This window comes from Octopus bimaculoides, chromosome 21 (assembly GCF_001194135.2).
Source record: "Octopus bimaculoides isolate UCB-OBI-ISO-001 chromosome 21, ASM119413v2, whole genome shotgun sequence".
NCBI classification, from domain to species: domain Eukaryota; kingdom Metazoa; phylum Mollusca; class Cephalopoda; order Octopoda; family Octopodidae; genus Octopus; species Octopus bimaculoides.
Window position 1 is genome coordinate 1,023,274 of NC_069001.1, and position 11,346 is coordinate 1,034,619.

General features: G+C 40.5%; 1 protein-coding gene across 4 annotated transcripts in view; it reads right to left on the reverse strand.

The window, feature by feature from the left end:
* The window catches only part of LOC106878660 (uncharacterized), a 110,357-nt gene that overhangs the window by 62,285 nt on the left and 36,726 nt on the right, over nucleotides 1–11,346 (reverse strand). For all 4 annotated transcript variants that reach the window (XM_052975592.1, XM_052975590.1, XM_052975589.1 and 1 more), the window contains one exon: nucleotides 8,025–8,293. In XM_052975592.1, the coding sequence (XP_052831552.1) occupies nucleotides 8,025–8,293 (269 nt within the window). The remainder of the gene's footprint in view (nucleotides 1–8,024; nucleotides 8,294–11,346) is intronic.

An 11,346-nucleotide genomic window follows, 5' to 3' on the forward strand; every position in this document is an offset into this window, starting at 1 on the left:
AGTGGGTGCTTTTACGTGTCACCCGCACGAAAACGGCCACGCTCGAAATGGTGTCTTTTATGTGCCACCCGCACAAGCCAGTCCAGGGGCACTGGCAACGATCTCGCTCGAAAATCCTACAGGAGCCAGTCAGGCGGTACTGGCAACGGCCACGCTCAAAATGGTGCATCTCATGTGCCACCCGCACAAGAACCAGTCCAGGGGCACTGGCAACGATCTTACTTGGCTTGCCGGGTCTTCTCACGCACAGCCCATTTCCAAATATATATATATATATATATATATATGGCTGTGTGATTAAGAAGCTTCTTTCCAAACCATGTGGTCTAAGGTTCAGTTAGACAACATAGCACCTTGAGCAAATGTCTTCTTCTGCAGCCCCAGAACCAAGCTTTGTGAGTGGATTTGGTTTATCGAAACTGGAAGAAACTTGTTGCATGCCCTTCCTGACATCATCTCCTTATTTCTTTCTGCATGGCAGACTGGTAAGCTGCAAGACATTGCCTATGCATCACTTAGACAATTGCCAGCACTGCCTGAGTGGTGCTGATGCAGAAACACATACACACACATATATATACACATACATTCTCACAGATACACATACTCACACACATACATACTTATACATGTATACATACACAGACGAGTGTGTGAACACACACACACAGACACAGTCACAAAATGAGCTCCCATGGTTGTCCTCTTCACTAATTCCGCTCACAAGACGGGTCAGTCAACCCACAGATGTGTGGGAATGACCAAATTAGCAAATGGTGACCAAGAAGTCACGAATTATGAGGGTCTCGATTCTCTCACAGACACTACATTGTTTCGATGGCCAGGACACTTCATTCTTAACAACTCACAAAACACGTAATCCACTTAGCCATCACGCACACACACGCACACACACGCTTCTAGTCATTCAAAAAGAAAAATGTAACAATAGGCAAACATAACAACACATGCATAAAAAAAAAAACCATACAAAGAACCTTTTATAAACACCTCAGATATAATAAGACTGAAGTGGGTAGTGGGGGGGAGGTAAGGAGGAAAGATAAGTCACAGAGATGGTGATAAAGATGGGGGGGGGGTGATGATGGTTATGGTGGTGGTAATGGTGATGATGAGTGTTGGTGAAGATGATGGTGGTGGTGGCGGTGGTGGTAATGATACCAATGGAGCTGATGACGATGGCAATGATGGTGATGATGCTGGATGTATAGATATGTACATTTGTGTTCTGAATCCTCTTACTGCGTGTATACGCATGTGCATGAGCATGCTTCTCTCTCTGTTATGTAGTACGTCACATGTGTGTGTGTGTGTGTGTGTGTGTGTGTGTGTGTGTGTGTGTGTGTGTGTAAAGCATGCTTCTTGTTTTATAGGTGTGTAGTAGTAGTAGTAGTGATAGTGGTGGTAGTAGAATGGCAGTGCTGATGATGATGATGATGATGGTGGTGGTAGTGATGGCGATAACGATAGAGATCATTGTGGTGGTGGTGGTGGTGTCTAAGGAATGACAAAGGTGTAGGATGGCGACAGCGTTGTTGGCAACAGTGATGATTATAACGAAGATAACGAAGAAGAGAAAAATCCTGGAAGACAAATATGAAGAAGTCTTCACAACAACAACAACAATCACCACCACCAGAAGAGTGGGTCTAAGAGAGGGAAACCAAAGCAGCGCAGCAGACTTTAGCGCCGTGATAGATTAATAAAGAGTGTGTAAGGTGGAGATGTCTTTCGACTATTGGTTGGCGGAATTGGCAGTGGTGCCGGTGTATTGGAAAACAAGATCTATGGCCAAACAGAGAAGGGAGCAGTTTGTGAGTCATAGAAACTGGCTTGTGACTGAGTAGAGGGGGGAGGGGAGCAGTGGTGGTGGTGAGTCAAGATCATCTCAAACGCACAACAAACACTGTATGTTCATAACAAAGCCTGCATATACACACAGTGTGTGACACACACACACACAAATTTACACATATACACGCCTGCACCTATAAAACGACATAGGTAGAGAAGCATGCTTACACACACACACACACACACATAAGTAGAAGGATACAAACGAAAGAGCATTTGATACAGATATGTGTGTGTGCATATATATATATATACACATATACACACACACACACACACACATATATATACATATATATATTTGTAGAGAGGCAGTTAATGACTCACATGGTGGTTACTCAGAGTTTCATTGGGACTAAAGTGTGTTCCTTATTGATCAGATGTCCATGATGAATCTCCATCTAAACGTGTGTGTGTGTGTGTGTGTGTGTGAATTCATAGACTAGACTTTAAGATGATGATGATGAATACCTTCACACACACACACACAGAGACACACACACACAAATACTGAATATTAAGTGATACACATACAGACAGACACACTCACACAGACAGACAGACAGAGACACACACACACACAAATACTGAATACTAAGCGATACACACACACACACACTTACACAGACACCTACAAAGGCATACACACACATACAGACAGACATACAAACACACACATACAGACAGACATACAAACACACACATACAGACAGACATACAAACACACACATACAGACAGACATACAAGCACCCACAGAGATACACATACACACTTCTAAAACAAAATTAATTTGCAGCACAAAGTCACAGACAACAAAGGAAATATAGAGCTGAATGCATTAACCCCAATACATAACTGGTACTAATTTTATTCCCCCCTCCCCTGCCTGACACTCTCCCAAAAGGATGTGAGTGAAACTAACCTCACTGGAATTCAAACTGAAAACATAAAACTATAACACACACACACACGTTGTGACTGCAAGGAGAGCTGTACAGTTAGGAGGTTTATTTTGTAATTATGATGTTCTGGGTTCAATCCCATTGCATGGCAATGTTCTACTAAGAACCCTTGAACTGACCAATACCATATGAAGGAATTTCGAAACCTGTCATGTATATGTGTGTGTATGTTTGAAAAAACGAATAAGAATAGCTTCTCTGATAATTTTTCCACTTTAATGATCAGATGTTTAAAAATTAGCAAGTATTATAATTATAAAAGTGGAATAATTATCAGAAAAGTCAATTCATTCTTTTTTTTTTTTCAAATATATAATTGCTGTACCAAGGACTTACTATTTCTTACTCTACTATATATATATATCACTGCATGGTTAAGAAGCTTGCTTCCCCACATGGTTTTGGGTTCAATCCCACTGTATGGCACCTTGGGCAAGTGTCTTCTATTAGAGCATCAGACCAGCCAGAAACTGTCACATGTGTATGTATGTGTGTGTCTGTATTTCCCACCACCACCACCACTGCTTGAGAACCGGTGTTGGTGTATTTACATCCCCCATAACTTAGCAGTTTGGCAAAAGAGACCAATAGAATAAGCAGCAGGCTTAATGAAAAAAAAGGTTTCCAGGGAAGGGGTCAATTCGTTTGACTAAAATTCTTCAAGGCGGTGCCCCAGCATGGCCACAGTCAAATGACTGAAACAAGTAAAAGATAAAATAAATAAAAAACCTCCTCACATTCTCATGTCTCAAAAAAGCAAAAAAACAAAAAAAAAGGGTCTTATCTCTAAGCGTTTACTTAAAACTAAAATACATCTCAGTGACATTCCGATATAAAAGGGATTTGTTAAAGAACTGTTAAAAATTCTTCGCAGCTGGGCTCCATCAGTGGTGTAGTGGTGGTGGTGGTGGTTGTCATGGTGTCGGTGGTGGTTGTCATGGTGTCGGTGGTGGTTGTCATGGTGTCGGCGGTGCTGGTGGTAGTAGTAGTAGTAGTAGTAGTAGTAGTAGTCGTAGTGTTGGTGGTGGTAGTAGTTTTATTTTGATACTCAGTAAGTCCTACCAACTCACCCTATTCCACACACACCCACCATCCCAAACCAATTAATTATCAGGTAACCGATGACCCCTAAACAAAAATGTCAAAGGAAAGCTGATAGCACTTTCAGCCTCAATCTGTCTGTCTGTCTGTTTGTGTGCCAGTTTATGTATGTCTGTCTGTCTGTCACCCTCCACCCCCACCCCGAAAGCAGTACTGCTACCACCACCACCACCACCACTACTACTACTGCATCAGTGTCTATTAAGTACAGCATTTAACAGAAGACTTAAACTATATAAAGTGCAGCTAAAATATGGCAGCCACTTATATTCAATTTGTCAGGTCCTATCAGCTAATGAGATACAGCATAATTTAATAGAGGTGAGATAAGGGGAGAGATGAAGGGGAGAAAGAGAGAGAGAGAGAGAGAGAGAGAGAGAGAGAGAGAGAGAGAGAGAGAGAGAGAGAGAGAGAGAGAGAAAGAGAGAGAGAGAGGTGAGTGAGAGGGAAAAGAGTTGTGAGTTAAGAGTGAGAGAAAAGGTGAGGATGAAAGGGAGAGAGAGAGAGAGAGTGGAATATGTAGCAAGAGAAGAAAGGATAGAAGTTAAAGGAGAGAGAGAGAGAGAGAGAGAGAGAGGGAGAAAAGAGTGAAGAGAGGGAGATAGGATTGGTAGGAAAGAGAGGGGGGGAATGGGAGTGATGAGAGAAAAACAGAGAGAGATGGGCATACAACAGTGATGAGACAGAGAGAGATAAAGAGAGAAAGAAGGAGGAGCAGAAAGGAAAGAAAGAGAGAGAGAGAGCGAATGAGAACGGCAATGGCAGGTTGGGGGGCATGGAGGTTTAACTACAAGAAAACTTCAAGAACATTCTAACTTTCCCTGATGCACTCCATTCCATTATCTATTGGAGATTCCTCTCTTCAAATTTACAAAAATGAACTAGAAACTATCCAACCACATGACAGAAAAACAGGAAACTATTCATAATATTTCACTTCCTGTGTAATGACATAATTACATAATTATATACTTAACGAAGAGTTAACAACAGAGAATCTATATGGTTGGTCAATTGCTCAACTTGCCAGAAAATGGCCTCTTTTATCTTTGATTTGTCTCAATCATGTGTAGATAGCCGAAAGGCTTGGATTGAGTGTTGCAGTGGAAATATCTTCATCTTTCTACCCTAGCAGAACCTTACACACACACATGATTAGCTTCTTTCAGTATCTGTCAAGCAAATCCACTCACAAGGCACCGTTTGACTCAGGGCTATATTAGAAGACACTTGCCCAAGGTGCTGTGCAATGGAACTGAACCCAAAGCCACATGGTTACAAAGTGAGCTTCTTAATCACACAACCATACTAGTGGCAATATATATATACATACAAATATCTATACACATAGACAGACAGACAGACAGATGGATGGATGGATGGATGGATGGATATTATATATATATTGGTATATACAATGGGGAGCTCAAAAGTTCCTGGCTTTGGGTTAAAAGAAGTTAATTATGATTTTATTCAACATATTCCCCTCTTAGATTCACACACTCATTGCAGTGATACTTCAGTTTTTCTACTCCCTATAAAAGGACTCGGAAGGTTGTACATCCAATCAGGCCTTTCACAAATTCCTTAAAGCCAGGAAATTTTCAGCACTCCCTTGTATATACACACACACACACACACACACACACACACAGAGTTGGGAAGCAATCTCAACCACGCCAGTGCCAGTGCGACAGTTGTACAGTTAAGGACAATACACTCAGTAACACGCAGTACCATTACAGTTAACGAGGTTACATTTGTGACACAGGGTGACACAGTGTGACATAACTCTACAAAGGATAACAATTGGCACATCATATCGCCTTGTCCCAGATTTGCAAAAGGGGAATCAATTCTACAAGTGGCCTCATGTATTCACCCAACTACCACACACATCTAAAAGGCATTGCTACCACAATCATACACATAGGAACAACTACTCCACACACACACACATGCGCTTGAAGGGTTTCTTGGTAACCACAATCATTAGATCTTTCTTCCTTTCTTTCTTTCATTGTCTTCCTCGAATGTTTCCTGTGTTCCGTCAATGTGGGTGTGTCTGTATATATAAGTGTGGAGATATGTATTGTCATATATGTGTGTGGGTGTCTACATGTTTATCTGTGTGTGTGTGTGTGTGTGTGCATATGCATCCATACTCATCTGTGTGTGCATACAAATATGCTTGATGTCAGTGTTGCGTGTCATTCTGTGTGGTTATGAATGTGTGTATGTATGTGTGCCTATGTATGTGCAGTCATGTGTGTGTGTGTGCATACACATACATAACTTCTTTGCTTTTATGTGTGGATGTGTACATGCTTGCGTAAATATGTGCAGTCATATGTGCATGTACATGCACACACACACACACAAAACTGAAATTAGTTGTGAAAAAGATAGTTTAAATAATGAGACAGACCGGAGAGGGATAGGGGAGAGAGAGAGGGAGGGGAGAGTGAGAGAGGGAGGGGAGAGTGAGAGAGAGGAGAGAGTGAGAGAGAATGAGAGCAAGGAAGCAAGGAGGTGGGAGGTGGCAGAGTATGAGTTGCAGTGTGAGTGGGCAGAAAGATAAGAGACATGACAAAGGAGTGAAGAATGGGTGGGGCAGAGAGAAGGGAATAGATGTGGTGGGGGAAGATGGCGGTGGTGACAGTGATAGTGATGATGATGATGATGATGATGATGATGATGATACAGTGGTGGTGGTGCTGGAGCTAGATGTGAGGGTGGCCATGGTGATAGTGGGGGGAGGATGTTGTAGAGGTGGTGGTGACGGTGGCAGTGGTGATGGTATTAGTGTTGAAGAAACATCAGAGCAATAGCCACGAATTACTACTTAGAGAAATACCATCATCATCATCATCATCAATAACACCATCTCCACCACACCACCACCACCACCATCCCCATCATCTTCCTCATCAGCCTCCTTCTCGTGATATAACGAACTCATCTCCTTAACTGACACCACTCAGAAAGTGGATGACCTTTTTTTGGTGTCCCAGTGACCTTATAACCTAATAACTAGACACTAATGGGGGAGGGAGGGAGCTGGAGAGAGATAGAGAAAGAGACGATAAAGGAGGGAGGGAGGATCAGTGAAAGAGAATGGGTGAGAGAGGAGGAGAGGTGGGCAAAAGAGGAGAGGATAGAGATGAGTGAGTGAGAAGGAATGGGTGAAAGAGAGAGTAAAAGATGGGAGAGTGAGGGAGAAAGGAAAGAAGACCCTGTTTTTGTTTTAATTAATTTTGAAAATAACAAATTTAATAAAATAATTGCCGTTATCAATTTGGTTTTTGGAACATAAATTAAGATGGAATTTTGATAGAAAGTGTCAATTGAGATCAGTTTTAAATTGGAAGTTTATTTTTAACAAAACGGGGGCTTGTTTCAAAAGGGATAAAGAAAAAACCTAAGAAGAAAAGGTCAAATGAAATTATCACCATCTTTTAATGTCCATCTTCCATATTACCATAGATCTGAGAGTTTGACAGGATCTGACTGTGAGCCAATATCTACTTTGGCATGGATTATATATGGCTGGATGCCCCTCTTAATACCAACCATTTTACAGAATGTACAGGGTGCTTTTTTGACATAACACCAGCACTAGTGAGGTTGTCTTGCCCTCAGCAAGTCTAGACCATCTTCCCAGCCCTATATTGCCTGTACTCAATTCAACACCCATTTCACAGATTGTACTGGGTGCTTTTTTCATGGCACCAACACTAGTGAGGCCGTCTGGCTCTCTGCAAGACTAGTCACCCCTCTTAACCCTACATTGCTTCTATTTCATTCATTAAAATCATTTTCCAGGGGGTACCTGGTGCTAATTTTGTGGTTCTAGTGAAATTGCCATGCAGCTCACAAGCCTAAGATACAATTAAATGAGGGGTTACAGTAGACAGGGAGGCAGTTCGATGTTAAGGTAATGAGAGTTAATGTAGGAAAGAAGGGACCAGAACAAATGTTTTATTAGAAAGGGCTACATTCAAATAAAGACAACTTTCTGTTTTTTTTTCATTTTAAAGTAAAAACGACAAAAAAAAATAGAGAATTGAAGGGAGCAGACTTACGTTTGACCACAAAAGTTCCCCCCTCGGTATCTCTTTGTTCCTCTTTTGTTGCCTCAGAATCCTTCAGTTCTTCACTGGTGTCATCATCAGGAGATACGACGGGTGATGACTCCTTCTGGTCTAGATCTTCAATCACCAGCGGTGGTCGTGTATGGGTTGGTGATCCACCACTCACTGTCGCCCTTCTCTGCTTCGACTCAACTTCCACCTTGTACTGCGGAGACTCAGAACCACTGCGGAACACCTCATTGTCTGTCTCGTTGCCATCCCTGCGGAAATATAGAGGAAGAAGTGAGATCAACGGAAAGGGATTCGGGGAGGTGGTGGAGGTGGTGAGAGTGGAAACCTGGCAGAACCATTAAAACCTCAGGGTCAACTTTGCTTTCATCCTTTCAGGGTTGACCAAATAAAGTAGCAGTCATCTACTGGGGTCAGTGATATCAACTAATTGCCACTGCCCTCAAAATTGCTGGTCTTGTGCTTAAATTAGAAACCACAAAGGTAGTGAGCAGGTAAAATCGTTAGCACAGGTGACAAAATGCCTTACAATATTTCTTCTGACTCGTTTACATTTTGAGTTCAAATCCTGCCAAACTAAACTTTGCTTCTCCTCCTTTTGGGGGTCAATAAGATAAGCACTAATCAAGTATTGGGGTCAATGTAATCAACATACCCTAACCCTCCCCTCAAACTTACTGACCTTCTACTAAAATCAGGAAGAATTATCATAATTATTAGATTTCATTTTTCTATTATTATTATCACACTCCTCATTATTATTATTATTATTATTATTACTATTACTATTATTATATTTCATTGCTTTTTCATATATTTTCACATTTATTATTTTTTTATTGATATTTTATATTTTTCAATTATTATACTTTATCATATTACTACTACTACTAATATTAATTATTGCTATTGGTGTTATTATTATTATTGCTGTTATTTATTGTTGTTGCTGATGTTATTGGCATTATTATTATTATTATTATCATCACCGTCATCATTATTAATGCACTGCTCATTTTACATGTAATTTCCTTGAACTTATCTCAACATTCAATCTGGACCCACTCTAATGGAACTGCACATTTCACAAGGTTCTTCTCTATAGATGCCAGCTGGATTTCACATTCACCATCTGTTTCTCTCTCTCTCTCTCTCTCCTCTCCTCCCTCTATCTACATATCTATCTATCTATTACCACCTCACTAACACTTTGCTCCATCACAACCATCTCGGCTCTCTACCTCCTTCTCCCACTCTCTCTCTCTTTTCTCTCACACCACTTCCACATTCAAGAACATTTCACTTCCTATCACCATCTCACACACTACATTGTGTGCGTGCGTGCACACGTTCCTGTGTACATGTGTGTGTGTGTGTGTGTGTGTGTGTGTGTGTGTGTGTGTTATGTTTGAAAGCTGCCGATATAAACAAAGTAAATACTACAGTCGTAGTAGTACAAGGGCTACATTTTACTAATGTTGACTATTGTTCTGTGACAACCATTAACCAGAGCCATTTACCATCATCATTGTTTTACATCTGCTTTTCTGTGCTTGCATGGATCGGATGGAATTTGTTCTATGACTGGATGCTCCTCCTGTCACCAACCCTTGACTGTTTCTGAGTATGGTGATATTTCCCCTTGGTCAGACATGTTTTTCGTGGCACATCAAGAAAGACACTGCTTCTATGACAGTGACACTCGTTTACAACTGTCACACGATGTTCAGACAAGGAGACACAAATGTAGATACATACATGCATCTTTTATCTGTTTCAGTCATTAGACTGTGGCCATACTGGGGCACCATCTTGAAGAATTGTAGTTAACCGAATCAACCCCAGTACTTATTTGTTAAGCCTAATACTTATTCTATCAGTCCCTTTGGCCAAACCACTTAGTTACAGGGATGTAAACACACTTTCCAACCACACATATAACATAGAAATGTCTGCATCTGCGCGCACACACACACACACACACACATAATAGTTCCGTCTGGAGCAACCAGTGACTATCAGAGATAGAAGGGATGGTGACTAAGAAGAGGATGGCAACAAGTGGAAACAGAGAGAGACAGAACAATTTGTTAATTGAATTTTATTGACGTACACACGTTTCCCCCTCCTCAGACACAAAGAGAAATATGGTCACACAGAGAGAGAGAGGGAGAGGGGGAAAGAGACAGACATTAAAATGCCAGATGTCAAATAAGTCAGCATCGAATCAGTACCACCAAATACATGGCACCAAAATTGCCATACAGAAATGTTCCACAGCCACAACACAGGCCTAATTGTCACCCCCTACAGTTAATGAAACCTTTAAATGATGTCAACCCCAAATGCATACAGAGTAATAGAGTGGCCCCCAAGTTAACAAAGAGGAACAGCTCCAGTTTGACAAAAACATTGACTCCATCTTGGAAGCAGTGATCAATGACCACCACCCCACCCCACAACATCATTATCATCAGACCAGACATAATGCAATATTAGAAAATTACTATTTGTAAATCTCACAACCAGAGATATTCAGCAAAAGTACTTTGGAGAAAAGATTGTTTGCCAACATAACATGGCAGTCCTGGTTTAGGATGAATGTTGCTGTAATTTAGCCCCAGGAGACATCATCTCCAGCTGGCTCTTACGACACGATCTGTGTCCTTATATTTTCAAACAAAGGAATTTAGCACCCTCAATCAGCTCAAAACAATAACCCGGAAATTGCGATACACAGATATATATATATATATATATACATATATTACATCCATTAGGCTACTACCAGTTGTTCACCAATTAGCATTTTCAATTTATAATCGATTTTCACACACACAAAGATCTCCCCATTCTCCTGAAATAATAAGAAGAATGAGGAAACGAACACTTCAAAAATAGATTTAATTAGCAATTTATTAATAAACTAGAAAATTTTGGAGACTATATTTTAAATAAGAACAACTGCTTTGTAAAAAAGCTGTGTGTGTGAGAGTATGTGTTTGTATTAGGAACATGTATGAGTCTCTCTCTTACATATAATCATTATGCCATTAACAATGGCTCAATTGCCAATCTCAATTAATACTATACACCCACCCCTACCAATTCCACAGAAACAATTAGAAAGAATTAGGGAACAAATATTTTAAAATAGATTAATTAATATTAATTAATAAGCGAACAAGTTTCCACAGTTATGAAATATAACAGAAACAACTATTCTGTAACAACTCTCTCTCTCTATATATATACATTTTGTGTGTGTGTATATATACATATATATATGTAAGTATTATATATA